Source organism: Ornithorhynchus anatinus, chromosome 2 (genome assembly GCF_004115215.2).
Source record: "Ornithorhynchus anatinus isolate Pmale09 chromosome 2, mOrnAna1.pri.v4, whole genome shotgun sequence".
NCBI classification, from domain to species: domain Eukaryota; kingdom Metazoa; phylum Chordata; class Mammalia; order Monotremata; family Ornithorhynchidae; genus Ornithorhynchus; species Ornithorhynchus anatinus.
This window is the reverse complement of record NC_041729.1, coordinates 93770527-93792247: the sequence shown is the minus strand read 5'-3', so window position 1 is coordinate 93792247 and position 21721 is coordinate 93770527. Positions and strand designations below refer to the sequence as shown.

General features: G+C 42.7%; 1 protein-coding gene across 3 annotated transcripts in view; it reads left to right on the top strand.

Annotated features, from left to right (window-relative positions):
• Window positions 1–21721, top strand: part of ENPP3 (ectonucleotide pyrophosphatase/phosphodiesterase 3) — a 115709-nt gene that overhangs the window by 11205 nt on the left and 82783 nt on the right. For all 3 annotated transcript variants that reach the window (XM_007671617.3, XM_007671618.3, XM_029058362.2), the window contains exons 3-5: window positions 14531–14621; window positions 19866–19988; window positions 21244–21369. In XM_007671617.3, coding sequence (XP_007669807.2) covers window positions 14531–14621; window positions 19866–19988; window positions 21244–21369 — 340 coding nt within the window. The remainder of the gene's footprint in view (window positions 1–14530; window positions 14622–19865; window positions 19989–21243; window positions 21370–21721) is intronic.

Here is a 21721-nt window from a genome sequence, read left to right as displayed (position 1 = left end):
GGGGAAGGGATGTGACCTTAATAGTTCCCTGTAAGGTAAATTTTACTCACCAGAAACACAGAGTCAAGAAGTATGGGTACTGAGCATCTCACTTTGTGCCATCTACTGTAATAGGTGCTTGGTATATACAGAATAACAAGGTAGCACATTTCCTGGCCAAAGGAGGCTTACTACCTACATGTTTACCTACATCCTTGCTCTCCTGCTGTTCCTCTGTTGCTCTCAAATTCCCACCAAGCCCCAGCCTGGGATCGACCCCACAAATCTGCTGCTGCTTCTCCCGCAGTCAGGCAGCTGAGAAAAATCTAAACATTGGGAAAACTTCTGCCACTTTCAATTCACTCTACCCTGCTATAATTTGGTTCACTCGCTTGCTAGGCAATGTTTCTACCCCTCTCTCATCAAATCCCATGCCTGTAACCTCCCCTGACTATTTCAGACTTTTAACTCCCTCCTGAAGCCCCCCAGTGCCCACAAAACCTCCAGCTGGTTTCAACAGCTAGTTTGTTGGTGAAATCAGTCAATCAAAGGTATTTTTGGAGCACTTACTGCCTGCAGAGCATTGATTAAGCACTTAGAGAAGTACAGTACAACAGAGTTGATAGATTTGATCCTGTGATCCCTGCCCAAAAGGTGTTTACAGTCTACAGGGGGAGACAGACAATAAAATAGATTTTAAAAAAATAGTTGAGGGATAGATTCTCATGGAAGGAAAAACTCAAAACACTTCCTCTAATCCTCCTCTTCACTTTCTCACCACTCTACTTCCCCTTACTTCTCTTTCTCCTCCTTTTTCCCACTTGTTTCTCAGGAAGAGGTCTCCTATCTATTCTCTAACTCTACCCCTTTTACCTGTACCTCTTAATCATTCCCCCAAATCTCTAAAAAAAAAAGATCCATCCTCCTTTCCCTTTCTGCTCTCAACTTCTCAGTCTCAGATGTTTCCCTCCCCTCCGCCTTCAAACACCCTCATCTCCCCATCTCAAAAAAAAATCTTCTTTGGACCCTACCGTCCCTCTAATAATAATAATAATAATAATTTGGGTATTTGTTCAGTGCTTATGATGTGCCAGGCAGTGTACTAAGCACGGAAGGGGATACAAGCAAATCGGGTTGGACAGTCCCTGCTCCACGTGATGCTCCCAGTCTCAATCCCCATTTTACAGATGAGGTAACTGGGGCACAGATAAGTAAAGTGACTTGCCCAAGGTCAAACAGCAGACAAGTGGTGGAGCCAGGATTAGAACCCATGATCTTCTGACTCCCAGGCCCCTGCTACATCTGCTACTCCATGTTGCTTCTCAAGCTCTAGCCTCTAGCTATTACCCCAACTCCCTCCCCACTTTCCCGTTCAAACGCCTTGAAATGGTTATATATATATATATATATATATATATATATATATATATATATATATATATATCCACTGCCTTTACTTCCTCTGTACCAACTCTATTGACTCACTGCAGTCTAGTCATTACTCTATTCACTTACCTGAACTGATACTCTTCCACAGTCACCAATGATTTCATAACAAAATCCAACAGATTCCCCTCTGACCTTTCAGCCACCTCTCCCACTTTGGACACCCCTTCTCAGGATGCAGGGAACATTCTATACTGTTCTCTCCCAAGCGCCTAGCTCAGCATTTGGCACATAGCAAATCCTCAATAAATACCACCGTTTGATTGATTGAATGCTATCAGACATCTGCTCTGCCAACACAATACTCTTCTTGGTCTTCCTCCCTCATCTCCAACGGATCCCTTTCTGTTTATTTCACTGACTCCCGCAACCACCCATAGGTGGATCACTCCCAAATCTACCTCTCTAGTCATTCTGCCTAATTAATTTCCAACATTCTGAGTTGTGCCACCTCAACTGTCACCTCTAGCCTTTAGGTCTTGATCTGTACCCATTCTTTGCATTTGTCCATATTTGTATATTCAACTATTTATGTGCATGCAACCATTTATTGACACCACTTTTGTAAATATTTCATATGTCTCTCCTATTAGAATAAAGCTTCTTGTGGGCAGAAATAGGTCTTATGCTACTGTTTTAGTTAATAGTCACCTAGTACAGCAAAGTACACTCAATAAATAGTTCTACCACTACCAGTACATCGATGGGTAGCACAGAGCCAGGCAGAAGTTACAGGAGGTGGTAGCTGAGGAATCAGGTGAGGTTCAGGTGGTGAGCCAAATCTTGCCCACTATTGGATTAGATAAATCTGGATGAATAAAATCATCTTCATATTGTCTTGATAAATGTATCTTTTAGGTCAGCTTCTGACGAAGTCATAAAGAACCATGAGAGTCATAAAGAACCACGAATTATCTTGGTTCTGGACTTCGTGTGTCGAAGAAATTGGTTTCTCTAAATGCATAATCATTAGGAAATTGCTTTGTAGCATAATAAAAATGGTTCTCAGGGTAAACTATAGGGTGTCAATTAGGTAGTCACTAGAATATTCTAACTCTCATATATGCTTGGGAGGGGTGCCAAGTTTTGACTTTCTCTCTCTTCTTTCACTTCTCTTATCTGGGATCAGGCTGTAAGCTTCTCAGAGGCAGGAACTGTGTTTTCTAATTTGGCTGTATTTTCCCAAGCTCTTAGTATAGTGCTCCGCTCAAAATGGATACTCAGTAAATGTTATTCCATCAGGGGTATTTACTGAGCACTTAAAAAAATTAGGTATTTAAGTGTTTATTATGTTCCAAGCATTGTAATAAGCACACTCTGCACACTTAATAATAATAATGTGGTATTTGTAAAGTGCTATATGTCAAGTACTGTACTCAGTGCTGGCATTGAGATAAGGTAATCGGGTCCCTCCAGGGGCTCATCATTTTAGTAGGAGGTAGAACAGGGATTGAAACCTCAATTTGCAGTTGAGGAAACTGAAGCTCAGATAATGGTATTTGTTAAGCGCTTACTATGTGTCAAGCACGGTTCTAAGGACTGGGGTTATTAATGTTGGTATTTGTTAAGCGCTTACTATGTGCAGAGCACTGTTCTAAGTGCTGGGGTAGACACAGGGGAATCAGGTTGTCCCACGTGGGGCTCACAGTCTTAATCCTCATTTTACAGATGAGGTAACCGAGGCACAGAGAAGTGAAGTGACTTGCCCACAGTCACACACTGACAAGTGGCAGGGCAGGGATTTGAACCCCTGACCTCTGAGTCCAAAGCCCTTGCTCTTTCCACTGAGCGATGCTGCTTCTCTAGCCATCCTGCTTCTCTGAAGTGAAGTGACTTGCCCAAGGTCACCAAGCAAACAAGTGGAGGAGGTGGGATTAGACCTCAGGTCCTCTGACTCCCAAGCCCATGCTCGTTCCACTAGGCCAACACTTCTCTGCCTAGACACTTCCCCGTTTGGACTGTGAGCCCGTCACTGGGCAGGGATTGTCTCTATCTGTTGCCGAATTGTACATTCCAAGCAGTTAGTACAGTGCTCTGCATATAGTAAGCGCTCAATAAATACTATTGCATGAATGAATGTATTGTACTCTCCCAAGTGTTCATTCAGTTCAGTGCTTTTGCACATAGTAATTGCTCAATAAATAGCATTTACTGATTGATGGTTGGATGGATACCTCAAACAGGGAAGTTTACCTATGGCTGCATGTGTGACTAAAAAGGCCTAGGTGGGATCCTCAGTCCCATCTCAACTGTGCCCACACAGAAACTGTCAATCAGAAACTGTTTTTAGCTGTCCTGACATATTTGAGGTTTGTAGCATCTGATGCCAATTTTGCTTTTGCCTCCTCTTGATCCTTAGAAAGTTTCAGCTCAAAAATAAATGTTCCTTCCGTGTTTGTAGTGTGTGCCGTGCCGGTCTACCAGCAGCAGTGGAATCCTAGTTTTCGGGTGGGAAGGGGCATTGTCTGAGACTTGGTTTTCCTGAATCCTTAAAAAGTATTTTTTTTTCACCTTGCTTTCAGTTTCCCAGTTTCACCTCACAAGCCACCACCTATTTGGGTGTGTTGCTCTCCTTCATTCTTTTCATGTGTCCCACCCAGAGCAGCTCTGTGGAAGTGAGCATAGAAGACTGACTTTGTTCTAGTATATCATTGTTTGTAGTAGTAATAGTTTTTAAGAGTGTTCAGGTGGGAATTAGACACAGATTCTGACCCTTGAGGGGAGCTCCTAATCTATGAATATGTGTGGGGAAGGATTGGAGTTGAACACATCAGGAACAGTGAAACACTGAAACGTTAAAACAGCATAAAGGACAAATACATAATTTGCAAAATAAAAAGAAGAGCCAATAGGAAATTAAGGGAGTGTATTTTTCCTCATGATTCAGAGTACACAGAAATGCTACCCCAGCCATCTTTCATTCATTTATTCATCCATTCAATGGTATTTATTGAGCCCTTAGGTTAAATGAGGCCTCATACTGCAAGTGCTGTTTTCATCCCCATTCGGGTGGCGTGCGTGCTGGTGCGGAGGGGAGCTGGCGTGCGTGCTGGTGTGGAGGGGAGCTGGTGCCAGCCCTGGGTGGTGGGGAGGGAAGGCAGTTTACTCAGCTCGGGTGAGGGGAACTGAGAGTACTCAGGAAATGAGGCTGCAAATGCCGGATATTTCGTTTGGTTCCAAAGATGAAAAGGCACTGCGAAGAGACAGCAGCAGTTATTATACCTGGACCAAGATGCCCAGAGCATGCCAGAGGCAAGAGGAGTTCCTCAGCCATGGTGGTGGGGGTCCGAGCATTCAGGGCATGCATTTTGCTGAGCTGTGATGGGAGAAATCCTGTCTTGTGATCCAGTCTTGCCATGTGATGTTGAGTATGACCACGAAATGATGCTGATGGGACTGCTCAAGGAGTCAAACCCGGTGTCTCTGTGGATTCCAGATCCCACAGCCGTAGAATATGTTGGGAGCACTCCAGAGCCCATAGAATAGTCCCTTCAGCATGGTAGGATGCTATTTGGAGAAATTTAGTGTCACTGGTAAACTTTGAGATGTACCTACACACCCTCTCTTCCAGTTTATTGAATTAAATGTTTTAACAAAATGGATCCTCAAGGAATGCAAGAGATCCAGAAGGGACCCCTAAAGACTTATTTTGCCCAATTTTTGTCAGAAGATGAACACTTTAATGGTTTTCTTTCCAGGATCTAGTTTGGAACCAACTTCTCGGTAATCTATTTTACAGCCTTCTCCTTCCCGGAAGGACTTCTTTATTTCTAACTCAAATCCTTCCTTCTGCAACATAAGCCTAATAAATCTATTTCTTTCATCATGAGGTATAAAGAACAATTGCTCAGAAGGTGCCACGCACTTGTACAAGTTGTTTAAATTATCCTGACAATGACCAAATACAAAGAGCAGGAAACAGCAGGTTTCAAGCAGTGAGTAATATACCTGAATTTCCCAATTCACCTGCTTATCTCTCAATCATGATAAGCTCTAGAATTTAACTTGAGTCTTTGTTAGGGAAATCAAAAAGCTTTTCCTTCTTTCACTCCATTCAGTGAACTCCATTCAGGTACAAAAGGGAGAGAAAGAGCAACCCCTCAAGCAAGGGAGTACTGTCTCTCAAGCAGAGACATATTTGCACATATTATCTGTTCTCTCTCCTTGTTAGATTGTGAAATCCATGTGGGACAAGAACTGTATGAGATCTCCTTAAGATACATGCACCCCAGTGCTCTGAATAGTACTTGATACATAGTAAACATTTAAAAATACCATGGTTAATTTAATTAGAGCTGATCTGAAATTTCGAGGCTTCCATAGGTTCTGAAGCTTTCCCCTTTTGTGTCTGCTGTTCACACTTCAGTGGTAAAGGGGTAATTTTGCTTATGAACATTCTACTGTTGCTCTCAAGAGAGATACTTGGAAAGAAGGGGGGGCGGGGTGCTAAAGAATATAGGTTCTATTCCTCCCAACCAAATAATAACACTTCAGTTTCTTCATCTACTTTTGAGGTTTTTATTTAATTTTGTTCCTTGATTGGTTTCTCTCCTAGTATGAGACCTTAGTAAACTTGGAGACCAGGGGATGAAATTCTGCTGATCTTCAGTCACTCTCCCATTTTTCCCTTTCACTCTCCTCCCCTTTCTCACCTCTCACCTCCTTTTCAGTTTTTCCCAACCTACATACCTCCTTCTTCTCTAATCTCTGGTGTGCTCTGGACTGTGCTCTACCCAGCCTTCTCAAACACTCCTTGTCCTCCAAAGTCCAAGGCCCTTTCCTCTTCTTCCCTCCATTCTCTCCAGCTTTCTTGGGGTTACTCACTGTCTTCCACTTCAATAAGGTCTCTTACTTGGCCACCCCAGCCATTCTTCTCCCAGATAAGAAGCAGTGTGGCCTAGTGGAGAGACCATGGCCCGGGAGTCAGAAGGACCTGGATTCTAATTCTGGCTCTTCCACTTGTCGGCTGTGTCACCTCGGGCAAGTCACTTAATTTATCTGTGCCTCAGTTTCTTCAACTGTAAAATGGGGATTCAATGCCTGTTCTCCCTCCGACAGGGAAGTAGCACCGCATAGTGGATAGAATGCGGGGCTGAGAATCAGAAGGACATGGGTTCTCATCCCGGCTCTGCCACCTGTCTTCTGGGTGACCTTGGGCAAGTCACTTCACTTCTCTGGGCCTCAGTTACCTCATCTATAAAATGGGAATTAAGACTGTTAGCCCCATATGGGGCAGGGACTGTGCCCAACCTGATTACCCCAGTGCTTAGAACAGTGCTTGACATCTAGTAAGTGCCTAGCTAATACCATCATTATTAGTATTATTATTACTTAGACCATGAGCCTCGTTTGGGACAGAGACTGCATCCGACCTAATTAACTTGTACTTACCCCAGCTCTTAGGACAGTGACATATAATAAGTGCTTAAGAAATACCATTTAAAACCCCAAAAGCTCTCCTTAATCTATTATTAAATAATAGTAATATTTAAAAATATATATATTATAAAATATATGTATAAGTATAAGGTATAAGTATAATAATTACTATTATTACTCTAAGGAGCTGCATGGTCTAGTGGATAGAGCATGGGCCTGGGAGTCAGAAGGCCATGGGTTCTAATCCTGGCTCTGCCACTTGTCTGCTGTGTGATACTTGGCAAGCCACTTCACTTCTCTGTGCCGCAGTTACCTCATCTGTAAAATGGAGATTGAGATGGTGAGCCCCATGTGGAATGGGGACTGTGTCTGACCCGATTTGCTTTTATCTACCACAGTGCTTAGTACAGTGCCTGGCACATAGTAGGTGCTTAACAAATACCATAATTATTACATGGACTGTGTCCAACCTGGTTACTTTGTATGTACCCCGGCGCTTGGTACAGTGCCTGGCAAATAGTAAGCACTTAAAAAATACCACACACGCACACACACACAGAAAAACCTGAGGGTAACAAGACTTACCTGCTGATGTCTGCCAAAGAAGCCCAGTTCTCTCCTGGCTGGGTCTCGAGTTCCTTATTATTTCCTCTGGGTTTCAGGGGGTGCACTCTCTCCAGTCTCTGCTGCTCTCCTCCTAGACTCCAGGGGAACTCAAAGAGAAAGAGGGTTGTCTTTGTTTCATTTTGCCCTGGCAACCCACAATCCTCCTCCTTAATAATAATATGTTGGTATTTGTTAAGCATTTACTATGTGCAGAGCACTGTTCTAAGTGCTGGGGTAGATACAGGGTAATCAGGTTGTGCCATGTGAGGCTCACAGTTAATCCCCATTTTACAGATGAGGTAACTGAGTCACAGAGAAGTTAAGTGACTTGCCCACAGTCACACAGCTGACAGGTGGCAGAGCCGGGAGTCGAACCCATGACCTCTGACTCCGAAGCCCAGGCTCTTTCCACTGAGCCACGCTGCTTCCTTAAGTATCCTGAATAGCTGAAGAGCCCTAGCGGGAAGGGAGACCTGTTAGAACTAGCCCAGGCAAACACTAGAGACTGTTCAGAGTATGTGGCTGAAATGAGATTTGACTCATGTTGGTGGAAGTTGCCATGACAGTCAATAATATTTATTGAGTGCTTACTGTGTGCAGAGTACTGTACTAAGCGCTTGGGGAATACAATATAACAATAAACAGACACACTCCCCGCCTACAGTGAGCGTGTAGCTATTACAACTATCCATTGGAGAAAACTCTGTGGTGATGGGGCAAGATCCACCATCTTCCCACCCTGCCCACATTATGAACTGGGCATGTACCATGTGCAGATGACTGTACTAGGAACTTGGGGACAATATGCAAAACAGGTAAAAGACTAGATCTCTGCCTCTGAGGGTGATACCGTTTAGAATGAAGGAAGTCAGTGGAAGAGAACTCTTTCCATGCCCAAATCTTTGCCAAACCCATCCACAAACCCTCAAACTTCCCTAAACCTCCACGCTCCAAACCCACCCTTCAAGTCAGTAATCAAACAGTCTGCCAGTGCCAACTCCCAACTAATCACATGGCTCTAAGATCTCAACAAATCATTTTTGTCTATAAGAATTTTGGAATCAATTTATTTGCTAACTCTATCCTTGGAATTCCTTTTCAGATACTTTCTCTGCTAGTGTGTTTGTGAAAGAGACACTATCTTAAGTGGCAGCATTATAATTTTTTTTTATGTTTACATTCTAGAGCTCTAGGATAAATTGAATCTAGGTATTAAATTTGGTCACATTAAACTGATGTGATGTTATGTTATAACTAAAATTTTCCATTATGGCTTTGAATGTAAACATAAAAATATACTGCCATCTGAGAAGCAACCTGGCCTAGTGGAAAGAGCTCGGGACTGGAAGTCAGAGGAACTGGACTCTAATCCCAGCTCTGCTACCTGTCAGCTGAGTGACTTTGGGTAAGTCACTGGATAGAACTTGGGCCTGGGAGTCAGAAGGACCTGAGTTCTAATCCCAGTTCCACTACTTGTCTGCTGTGTGACCTTGGGCAAGTCACTTAACTTCTCTCTGCTTCAGTTCCCTCATCTGTAAAATAGGACTAAGACTGTGAGCCCCATATGGGATAGGGATTGTGTCCAATCTGTTAGCTTGTATCCACTCCAGTAGAGTGCCTGGCACATAGTAAGTGTTTAACAAATACCACAGTCATTATTATTATAATTATTATTCTCTATGCCTCAGTTACCTCATCTATAAAATAGGGATTAAAATTTTGAGCCCCATGTGGGACAGGGATTGCGTCCAGTCTGATTATCTTGTATCTACCCCAGTGCTTAGTACAGTGCCTGGCACACAGGTAGTGCTTAACAAATACTTGTTTTTTTAAAAAATTGCTTTGGCTTTGATAGGATTTATATCTCCTAATGGTGGGTAGTTTCCCAAAATTATAAAGAAGAGAAAGGATTCGTATTTTGATTTGTTGTGTCAGTCATATTGAAAACATAACGAAGAATTAACCTGACTAAGTAGGGCCAGGACAAGATGCATCCTATGTTAGATATTCTTTCAAGAACATTTATATTATTTACTTTTATTGCAGACCTCCTAAACATAAACAATGTAAACTCTTTGTTAAAGCTCTCTGGATCGCTGTTTGTGGTAAAGGAATCCATAGTAATTCCTGCCATCTCCTTAGTTTATACTGAGGCCTCTCAGAAGGAAAGTTTAAGGCAGGTGTTATTAAGGCAGGTGCATGGTAGAGATCTATCTAATCTCTTCATATTTTAGTCCTCCAGCAAATGGAGCCTGCAGAGTCAGCAATAGCATGTTTGAATAGAAAGAACAGGATTTCTAAACCTGTAAAAGAGTAATTCTAAATTAATGTACACTGCAAACAATGGACTAGATTTTATTGCGTAGTTAACCTTTGGAAACCATGTTGTCATTTTTATTATATTAGATTACTATGTAATTAGACTATAATCAGAGGAACTCAAATGTAACAAACCAAATATTCACCTATACATAAAAGTATTTTATTATACTAGATTACTATATTTTAAATCGGACTGTAACCAGATGAACTCCAACGTAATGACCCAATTATTCACCTATACATTATAGCCATCTCTTTTCAGGTAAAAATCTTCGGGTTAAGTGGCAGAGATCCAGAAGAATCTTATTTCCTGAGTCGATGCCAGTTCCTTATTACATTTAACTTGTATGAACAGTGGCACTGTTGTGGGAATATTGTGCTCTGATCTGGCTCCTATTTATTAAAAGCTTGAGGAATGTTGTCCCTTACCAAAATCTAAAACCAGTAAGGCCTAACCTGGTGTCCCAGGTTGGCAGGAGATCGCATACATGGTTGATTCTCTGCCTCCTGGGATTTAGGATCTGACTGATGCCTCAGATTTTCCCATCACTCATCTCAGCACTCATGTATTATTTGTTATTTATATATTTCCTTGTGATCTTTGGTTATACCTATTCTCTCGTTCTCAACTATTACATTTTTTCCACTTTCATACAATGTCTCTCCCAGTAGATTGTAAACTGTTTGAGGACAAGGATCATGCCTTTTTATATTTATCAATCAATTATATTTAATAAGCGCTTACTGTGCACAGAGCACTGTATTAAAGGCTTGGGACAACATAACAGAGTTGGGAGGCACATTCCCTGCCCAAAAGGAGCTTTACAGTCTAGACTGGGAGAGAGACATTAATATAACTAAATATGTACATAACTGCTGTAGAGCTCAGGGTGGGATGAATAAAGCATGCAAATCCAAGTTCAAGAGTGATGCAGAAGGGACAGGAAGTAAGAGGAAGTGAGGGCTTATTCAGGGAAGACCTCCTGGAGGAGATGTGATTTTAGTAAGGCTTTAGAAGTAGAATGTCTAAGTAGTTTCCTCAAGCACTGTCTTTGTCAGCTGTCTCTTTGAGGTGGGACAAAGAGATAAAGGGAGAGAATGAGAGAAAAGAGTTGGAAGAGTGACAGGGCTCAGGCTCATTTTAAAAAAGTCAAACTGAATTGATAGTCTCTGCCTATTTATCTTTGTCAGTGTTCTTGGGGTGTTTCTATTAAGCTTTATTATTTCATTCACATATCAGTGGTAGTACATCTGGTCTGCTGGCCATATTAATTTGTTGATCGGGGCTCCCAGCTCTGTTCCTCATGGAAACCTTTTTCAATAAACTCTTGGGTTGAGGCATAGAATACACCATTATGCCATTTTCAAATTTGCAGTGAAGTTAATAAATGTCCAGTCTTAACCCCACTTATACTTATTATATAAAATTCACAATAGTCCAAGACATATGATCATGTACTATGTGCTCTATTGGCTCACTAGCACCTGGTGGGAGTAGTAATTTTAATTACTAAATGCCCACTTGGTGCAGGTCACTTGAGAACTACAGAATAAAGAACAGTCACGGAGTTTACTACAAAGGGTGAAAGACAGGCAAATATTTCTGAGAGTAGTCACAGTAAATAATTCACTTGTCTGCTGTGTAACCTTGGGCAAATCACTTCACTTCTCTGTGCCTCAGTTACATCATCTATAAAATGGGGATTGAGACTGTGAGCACCACTGGGGACATGGATTGTGTCCAACCTGATTACTTTTTATCAACCCCAGGGCTTAGAACAGTGCCTTGCATGTAGAGAAGCAGCGTGGCTCAGTGGAAAGAGCATGGGCTTTGGAGTCAGGGCTCATGAGTTCGAATCCCAGCTCTGCCACTTGTCGGCTGTGTGACTGTGGGCAAGTCACTTAACTTCTCTGTGCCTCAGTTCCCTCATCTGTAAAATGGGGATTAAGACTGTGAGCCCCATGTGGGACAACCTGATTCCCTTATGTCTACCCCAGCGCTTAGAACAGTGCTCGGCACATAGTAAGCGCTTAACAAATACCAACATTATTATTATTAGTAAGCACTTAATAAATACCATAAAAAATTGAATACACAATTGAATAGACATATATATGCAAGAGTGCTGAGGCTGGGCAAAATTAAATTCACAATTTTTAGAGTTAGAAGATAGGTTTATATGACATAGGGTGTTGGAAAGTTCATATGGGAAGCCTTATTGGAAGAGAAGATATTCGAGGAGGACTCTGAATGAGGGGAGGGCTCGGGCCTCTCCGGAAGGGAGAAAGTTCCAAGGATCTTAGACCACATTTTCTGCTGTTGTTGAGCAAGCTTCTTTCATTAGATGATTGCAATACTGTTTAGTGCATCACTCTATCCTGAATTGCCACATCAACCTTCAAAGTCTTCCTTCGGAACATACCCTGTTTCTAATGTAATTCAATCACAGTTTTATGAGACTAGTTTTGACCAAGATGATATGTTTTGGTCCTGTGCAGATATCCATTTTGTGTCTATGACAGACTTGGGGGTGGGACTTGATGGAGTGAGGAGGAATAGTGCTGGAAAAGGAGGAAAAGAGGGAGGAAGAGAAGAAAGGAGAAGAGAATAGGGAATTAAAGGCACTCGACCAGGGGTGAAACCAAAAAAAAAGTCTAAATAGAATGCCTGTAATGTCAGACATATTACACCCAAACCTTCTCTCTACTCACTGAATCTCCACCTCTTGAGCAGGAGATAGAAGCACCCCAGGAAGCGGGCATTCAATCAATCAATCACATTTATTGAGCACTTACTATTTGCAGAGCACTGTACTAAGTGTTCAGGAGAGTACAGTGTAACAATATAACAGAAATATTCCCTGCCCACAACGAGTTTACAGTCTAGAGAGTCTTAATTCTTTTTTTATGGTATTTGTTAAGCACTTAATATATGCCAAGCATTGTAATAATCGCTAGGGTAGATACAACGTTGTCAGGTTAGACACAGTCCCTGTCCCACATGGGGCACACAGCCCTAATCCCCACATTATAGATGAGGTTACTGAGGCATAGAGAAGTGAAGTGACTTACCCTAGGCCATACAGCAGGCAAGTAACAGGATCAGGATTAGAACCCAGGTCCTTCTGACTCCCAGGCTCGTGCTCTATCTGTTAAAGAATGCCGCTTCTCTGTAATTGTATTCATTTGTATTGATGTCTGTTTATTTGTATTGATGTTTATCTCCCCCCATCTAGACTGTGAGCTTGTTATGGGCAGGGATTTTCAATGTTTATTAATTTTCACTGTTTATTATTGGATTGTACTTTCCCAAGTGCTTAGTTCAGTGTTCTGCACACAGTAAGTGCTTAATAAATTCGATTGAATGAGCAAATGAATGAATTCTCCTTCTCCTCCTCCCCGCGGTCCCCAGAGTGCTTCTTCCCTCAGCATGGTGGAAGCACAAACCGACAGTTTGTGTTGTGCCAGGACTGTAGGATTGGAGTGGATCCTCCTGCTTGGACATGAAGACTCCCTTCCCCACACCTCAAACCCCCTCTGACTCCTGCCCTGAGCATTCTGGTGATGACAGGGGCAGCAGTGGAAGGGAGGGCGAAAGAAAGGAAGGGAGGGAGAAAGAAAGGAAGGGAGGGAGAGTGGGAGCAGGACGCCAAGGCCTCCTTCACCTCAGGCTCAGGGTGGGGTTCAAGGGCCGCGTAGCAGGGAAGAACATCATGGGTCTGGGTGATCGACACCACAACGGCTGAGGGATCAGGTGGCCGGACTGGGCCGGGCTGAGGAGGTTCTGTACAGCTAGGCCCTCATAGGGACATTGCCTCTGCTCCTCTTCCCAGCCATGCTTGCTCCCTGCAGATCTCTGAATTAGGTCTGGACTCAATCCATTTCCACATCTGCTCCGCTCCTTCCCGCTGCCCAGAGCCTGATTCCCAGGATGAAAGAGATCACAGGGACCTGTTCGCTTATTCCCTTTTCTCTATTCACATCCTACTGCTGTCTCCACTCACCATGGGGCAAGGGGCACTGCATTGCACCTATCTACTTCTGGGTCTGTGAATTCCTTGGCTGCCATGGCAAAGCCAGAAGGACCATTCCAGCTGTAGCTATCACTCTCTGAACTCAAACAGGCTGTACTCACTCCTCACCATCATTTTTCTACTCCTCCTTGTCCTCCTCTTCTTCCTTCCCTTTCTCCTCTTCCTCATCCTCCTCCTTCCCCTCCCATTGTCTTCCTCCTCCGTCTCCTGATCCTTCCAAGAGGCAAGATGTGAAACTGCCATATCAGCTCCACCTCTCTGGTTCCTTTCTGGCTCACATGAGTGGGGCACACTATCTAGGTTTATCTGCTGTGCCAAAAGGGCTATGTGGGCAAAGCCCCTTTGCCTCCAGAAAGTAGACCATGACACAAAAAAATATGTCTTTTGACAAGATAAATGTATAAAAGTCAAGGGATAAGGGGTGTGAACCTTATCGCTTGCATCTTTAATGAAAAAAATTTACCTTATTCAAACTCTATATGGGGACTTGTCTATAAATATTGTGATAGAGTACTTTCCTAGAGATTCCATATTTGAGATAGATTGATTGAGGTTCTGAAACATTTGTATTTCCTCCTTTCTTCCCGGAAAAATAAATATGGAACCCATATAAATGACTCATGGTACTGGGGTTTCCATTCATTGGCCAATTGGCAGTATGAAGGCCTGCAGTTCCTATATATCAGTGATGAAGTGGGTGGTGTTTTTACTTCCATGGAGATATTTTTAATTTTTTTTGATGGTCTCATTTTGTTCTCTGACAGGTCCTTGCTGTTTTGTTGGTGGTCGTGTCACTTGGCTTGGGCCTAGGACTGGGACTCCGACGTCAAGAACAACCAGGTTCAAGTACAGAAGGTATTTTTTTTGGCACTTTTTGAGGAGAAAAAGTTTCCATAATACCTCTACAGTCTTTCTTTTTCTCCCTGCTCAGGTAAGAGCAGGGACCTGAAGCAATATAGTGGCAGTTATAGCCTCAGGCAGTGAGGTTCAACCGGTTGGGGCAGTTGGGTCTGGAAGGGAAAGAGGAAAGCTCAGTTACTTCCCTTTAGGAGGCTGAAGTAGGACTGAAGGTGCCAGAATCCTATCCCGCCAATTTCCACTTGGGGAAAATGCCCAGTCCTAGGACTATGGGAATCTCTTTGTCCACACACTGTTTTTACAAGTCCAAAGTCAGGTGGGCCTCTGCTTAGGGGGCTGTCATGTGGACATGGCTGGGGTGTTGTGAACTGATCAAAGTAAACTTCCTTTAGAAAGTGAGATTTAAGGAGATCTTAGAAGATGGAAAGAGCTGAGGACAGGCAGATTTTTGAGGAGGCTGGGGAGAGTTCTAGGCCCCGGTAATGGTGTGTGTTGGAGTTGAAGGCTGGAGAGTTGAAAGCGGAATACAGTTTAGAAGAGTCTAACCAGATTAACATGTATCTACCCCAGTACTTAAAATAGTGCTTGGCACATAGTAAATGCTTAACAAGTACCATTATTATTATTATTATTATTGTTATTATTTTTTTTTAATGTTACATGTTAAGTGCTTACTATACGCCAGGCACTGTTCTAAACACCTGGGTAGATACAGGATAATCGTGTTGGACACAGTCTCTATCCCATATAGAGCTCACAGTCTTAACCCCATTTTACAAATATGGGAACTGAGGCCCAAAGAAGTGAAGTGATTTGCCCAAGGTCACACAGCAAAGAAGTGATTTGCCCAAGGTCACACAGCAAAGAAGTGACAGAGCCGGGATTAGATCCCATGACCTTCTGAGTCCCATGTCCTAGCTCTAGCCACTATACCATGCTGCTTCCCATAATAATAATAACTATCATTATTATTATTAAGGGGGGCTTAGAGGAAGATTGCTCTGGGGAGAAGAAGGTGAACTAATAATTGTGGTATTTGTTAAGCACTTATTATGTGCCAAGCACTGAGATAGATAAAAAATAATTAGATTGGTCACAGTCACTGTCCCACATGGGGCTCACAGACTAAGGGACAGGGGGACAGGTATTAGTTGCCATTTTACCTATGAGAAAAGAGCTGACATCTAAAAGGGGGAAAACTGCGGGAGAGCCTTTATGCCAATGGTGAAGAGTTTCTGCTTGGTCATCTATCCTGTTAGGACAACATACTGGATTTTTCCAGGTGCCTACATGGAAAGCTGGTGATGAAGAGGGAAAATTTAGCGGGTATTAAGTAGAACTTCCCTAACCATGAGGGTGGAAGGCAACCGTCAAACTATTCCTTTGAGCTTCCTGTAGCGGCTGTTGAGACAGAATGCTGAGATAGACAATAGAATCCAGAAATCTATCAATCAATCAGCTGCATTTATTGAGCACTTACTGTGTGCAGAACACTGTACTAAGTGCTTGGGCGAGTACAACACGGCAATATAAGGGACTCATTCCCTGCCCACAATGAGCTTGCAGTTTAGAGGGGGAGACTGACATTAATATAAATAAATTACCGATACATACGGAAGTGTTGTGAGGCTGGAAGGATGGGGAGTAAAGGGAGCAAGTCGGGGTGATGCAGAAGGCATTGTGAAGAAAGGAAATGAGGGCTCAATTAGGAAAGGCTTCTTGGGCTTGAGAGGTCGCCTAACTATTGTAATGATATTACAATTCTCATAGAACGTCTCATCCAAGGACCAGCCATACTCAGGCATAATTTAGCTTCTGAATTATGATAAAACCACACAGAGCCCTCCAGTGGGAAAAAAAAGTCTGCATTTCATTATTATCCTTATAAAAATAATCTGGCCCTGTCCAAACCATGTCTGGATAGATTACTGGTGGGGCCTTAAGACCCTTATACTGACGTTACTCACTTCTACCTTTTTATCTCTACATGAGATTAGAAGGGAGGCAATTGAATTTGTCTTCCATATGCATTATCTTAAATGGTCTCGATAAGCTAAATTTTCAGGTCAGGAGTGGATTGTTTTTCTCCAAAATCCATAGGTATGTTATCTATTTTGAAACAAAATTGAATCCACCTCCATTTGTTGCACTGTATAGGGAATTTTTCTTGACAAAAGAAAAAGGACTTCCCTATTATTTTATTTCCAGTGCTGCAGTAGAGCACTGACTACCGCTTCAAGTTAGTTTGCTCAATGTTATCGTGTTTAAGTACACAGACTAGGTTCCTTGTCCCTCAGAAAGCCACCATCCCTGTTATATGATTTTTACAAGTAATCCTAGTTCCTGTTGGCATCCACCCCTTAGATGTTTTAACCTGAATGTTATTTAAGGAAAAAACACTGCAAACTAATGTAGTAATAATACTTTGTGATTGCATAAAGGGATGCTTTCTTGATCTGGCCTGGTTTGTTACCTGATCTTGATTTGCTAGATTATGGCTTTAACCTTCCTCCTTGATTTTAGAATTGAATTTGAAGAGTTTTTGGTATTAACCTTGTAGTGGTTTCAGGTGATTAGAGCATCTGGAGAAAGACAAATTCATTTCAGAACAAATCACTCCACTGCTTGTTACAATTTTCTCCACGGATCCAAGCTTTGCATTGGGAAAATATCCTATCCTCAGGACTCATGTACACAAGTAATTTGTATAAATGTATATACTTGCAAGGTTCCCCATAAGATTTTTAAAAAAAAATAGTTCATCATTATGAACTACAACCTTATTTTTCTAGCAAAGGCCTCCAAGGTGACTAGATAAGCAGCCGTAGCATCCTCACTACCTCAACAATTGTCTAAGTAGTATAAACTACATTAATTGTAATCCTAGTGACAAGGAAGTGAAGCTGGGGAAGAGGGAGAGGGACAACTTTCAGATGAACTTGACTTCTACCCCTCCCAGAGCAGCTTGGTGTCCGCCTCCTCTCTCTTCTGGAGGGGCGTTAGCCCCGACACCACCCTTCCTGAGTCCACCCCCTTCCCCTTGACCTCCTCTCTATTCCCTTGGAGAGGCGGTAGCTATGGCAGCTGGGGGATATGAAGGGGAATGCCCCGGAAAGCCACCACCCTTCAAGAAGCCAGGAGGTGGTGGTGTAAGACGGCCGGGGGGTAGGGATGGGGCGATGACGGGGTGAACGTGACTTCCTGATCCAGCCCAAGGATGAACTCAGAGGAGTAATTCAGAGGGGTGTTGTGAGCCTCACGGGGCTGAGTTTACATTTGCATTTGATGCTACTGAATTTCTCCAGAATTCTTGCGAGAAAAACAGTTGTTCTGCAACATATAAAAATTTTGTAGACTGCCCGAAGGTCAGAAGACTGGGTGTCATATATGACACACCACCAATCTCGGGACCTTCAAAGACTAATTAAAATCATATCTCCACCACGAGGGCTTTCCTTAGCCATTAGGTGGTTTTTTTTTCTGCCAATGAATCAGTCAATTCATTCATTCATCCATTCAGTGGTATTTATTGAGTACTTATTGTGTGCAAAGCAAAGTATTAAGTGCTTGAGAAAGTACAACAATAAACAGACACATTTCTTGCTCAGTGGAAATCGGCTCAGTGCTCGGCTTGGGAATCCGAGGTCATGGGTTCGAATCCTGGCTCTGTCACTTGTCAGCTGTGTGACTGTGGGCAAGTCACTTCACTTCTCTGTGCCTCAGTTACCTCATCTGTAAAATGGGGATTAACTGTGAGCCTCACGTTGTACAACCTGATTACCCTGTTTCTACCCCAGCGCTTAGAACAGTGCTCTGCACATAGTAAGCTCTTAACAAATACCAACAATTATTATTACAATGAGTTTACAGTCTAGAGGGGTGGAGACAGACATTACCCTGTGTCTACCCCAGCGCTTAGAACAGTGCTCTGCACATAGTAAGCGCTTAACAAATACCAACATTATTATTATTTAGTAAACAACAATTCCATGCCTAAGTTCAATTCATTTAAATTTCCAATGTAAGCTTTTCTGTCTCCTTGATCTCTTGGAAGATCTTCTCTCATTTTTTTCAATTCTATTATGTCCTTCCTGAAATGTAGCAATCAGATGTAGCACAGGGGTCCCATCCTGCTTCTGGTTTTTAGTGTTAGCATAATCAAGTCACAAATTTGCATCTGTTTCTCAACTTTGTGATGCTTACAATTTTGGGAACCAGGAAACCAGAGGAAACCTCACAGAGTGGTTGCAATTAATAGTTGTGAAATAGATAGGAAGTATTTTTATAGAAATGAAATACAATGTAAGCTTCCTGTGGACCACGAATGTGTCTACCAACTGTATCATATCCTACTCTAGCAAGTGCTTAATACAATGCTCTACATACACAGTAAACAGTCAATAAAACCAAGGATTGTTTCCAAGCCCTACTAACACTTAAGTGTGATATACAGGAATTTTAAATAAACCTTTAAACTGGAAAGGAGTATAACATAGGAAGCTAGGAAAGCAAGTCAGTAACCTCTCCCTGCTCCAGTCCATACTTCACTCTGCTGCCCGGATCGTTTTTCTACAAAAACGTTCAGGACATGTCACTCCACTCCTCAAAAAACTCCAGTGGTTACCTTTCCACCTCTGCATTAAACAAGAACTCCTCACCATAGGCTTTAAAATACTTCATTGCCTTGCCCCCTCCTACTTCTCCTTGCTATTCTCCTATTGGAGAATACCTGGCCCACAAACTTTGCTCCTCCAATTTTAACCTTCTCACTGTGCCTTGATCTCTCATATTTCATCACCTGCCCTTAACCCACATCCTGTCTCTGGCCTGGAATGCTCTCTCTCCTCAAATCCGACAGACAATTAATTACTCTCACTCACTTCAAAGCTTTGCTAAAGTTACATCTCCTCCAAGAAGCCTTTGCAGATTAAGCGTCCCCGTTTCTCTTCCCCCCCTCATTTCTGTGTCGCCCTGACTTGCTCCCTTTGCTCTCCCTCCCTCCCAGCCCCATAACACTTATGTACATAAGTATAATTTATTTGTATTGATGTCTGTCTCTCCCCCTCTAGACTGTAAGCTCATTGTGGGCAGGGAATGTGTCTGTTCATTGTAGTACTGTACTCTGTCAAGTGCTGAGTACAGTGCTCTGCACTCAGTAAGTACTCAATAAATAATATTGAATGAAAGAATGAATGAATGAATGACCTAGATGACTATTTTAACCTTCTGATCTTCTTTCAGGGAGTTGCAGAAACAAATGCCAAGAGAAACTGTACAGAGGATTGGAGGGCTGTCAGTGTGATACTGGCTGTAAACAGCGTCAGAACTGCTGTTGGGACTTTGAAGAAGTTTGTGTGAAGCCAAGTATGTACCCCAAAAAGTAATCCGATAGCTGGGATATGGAAACCCATCAAAAGTACTGAGAGCAGTCTTAAGTCGGAGGGAGGAAAACAACCCAAATATTCAATATTGGAGAAAAGTTAAGTCTGGATCTTTTAAAATCACATGAAACTTCTTTGTTCCCTTAGTGTAAACTTGGATTTACATTTTAATTATAAGCACCCAATAACAACATTAATAACAATGATGGAATCTGTTAAGCCCTTACTATGTGCCACGAACTGCCCTAAGCGCTGGGACGGATACAAGCAAATTGAGTCGGACACGGTCCCCGTTCCATGTAGGAGTCACCTTCTCTATCCCCATTCTACAGATGAGGTAACTGAGGCACAGAGAAATGAAGTGACTTGCCCAAGGTCACGCAGCGGACAAGTGGCAGAGCCAGGATTAGAACCCATGACTCTCTGACTCCCAGGGCCCTGCTCTAGCCACTATGCCATTCTGCTTCTTCAGTCAATTTATTAAGAATAGTTTATACTCCAAAGCCGTAGTGAGAGTCGGGAATGATGGATGAGCCCAGGAACCTGAGGCCAGAGAATCTGCATGGAGTTATTGATTATTGTACCTGTGGTGTGAGCAACCCCACTCACACTCCCTCTTCTCTGCAATCGTGTTCCTGCAGGAGCAAGGAGTGTGGAGAGCAAGTAGGTGGTTGGCGAGAGAGCACAGTGCAAAAGGCGTACAAAGGTTTTTGAAGCGTAGCACCCCGATACAGCCCGAGTAGCAGCAGCATCATTCTGGTGCCATGCAGAGCTCCAGGGAGAAGCAGCCTGGCTTAGGGGAAAGAGCACGGGCCAGGGAGTCAGAGGATTTGCCTTTTAATCTCGGCTCTTCCACTTATCTTCCGTGTGATCTTGGGCAAGTTGCTTAACTGCTTTTGCCTGTTTCCTCATCTGTAAAATAGGGCTTAAATACCCACTGATCGTCCCTCTTAGCCTGAGCCCCAAGTGGGACAAGTACCGTGTCCGATCCAATTGCATTACATCTATTCCAATTCTTAGAAGAGTGCTTGGCATGTAATAAGCACTTAATAAATACTAGTATCATACTTATCATTATCATTATCAGTAAAACCCAACCGACATTTGCCTCGATAGCCAGTGCACACTTTCTTACCCACTTTAGCCAAGCAGGGGATGTGGTTAACAGTGTTCTTTTCAATCGAAGGAGTGATCTAAACTGAAATATACTTTCACCTGAAAATTTACACATTACACAGCTCAAATATGGACCTGCAATCCTTTCCGGTGTGGGGAGACTCGGATAGCAAACAGCCATTGCTCTTGCTCCGAAGACTGCATGGAGAAAAAAGACTGCTGCCCTGATTACAGAAGTGTTTGCAAAGGTAAGACAAAAGCAAAAGAAAGCATCAATTATCAGAAAAAAAAGATGGCTGTCCAGGAGGGCAACTGTCACGCTGTTCTCCCAACCTTTCAGTTGCCGTCATTAGAAGCTGAAACCTGGAATGGATGGGCCATTACTCTCAACCAGTAACAGTTCTATGCTCTTCTGGAAAAATGGAAAGAGAGAGTGAGTGTTGTGTGTGTGTGTGTATGTGTGTATGTGTACCCATGTGAGAGAGAGAGAGAGAGTATTCTGAAATAGTGTCTAGATACAGGCTCATTAGTTGAGGAGAATCAATCTTTTTAGGACGTAAGTGTTGTATAGGTGAAAACCCAATAATCCTAGGATGGCTA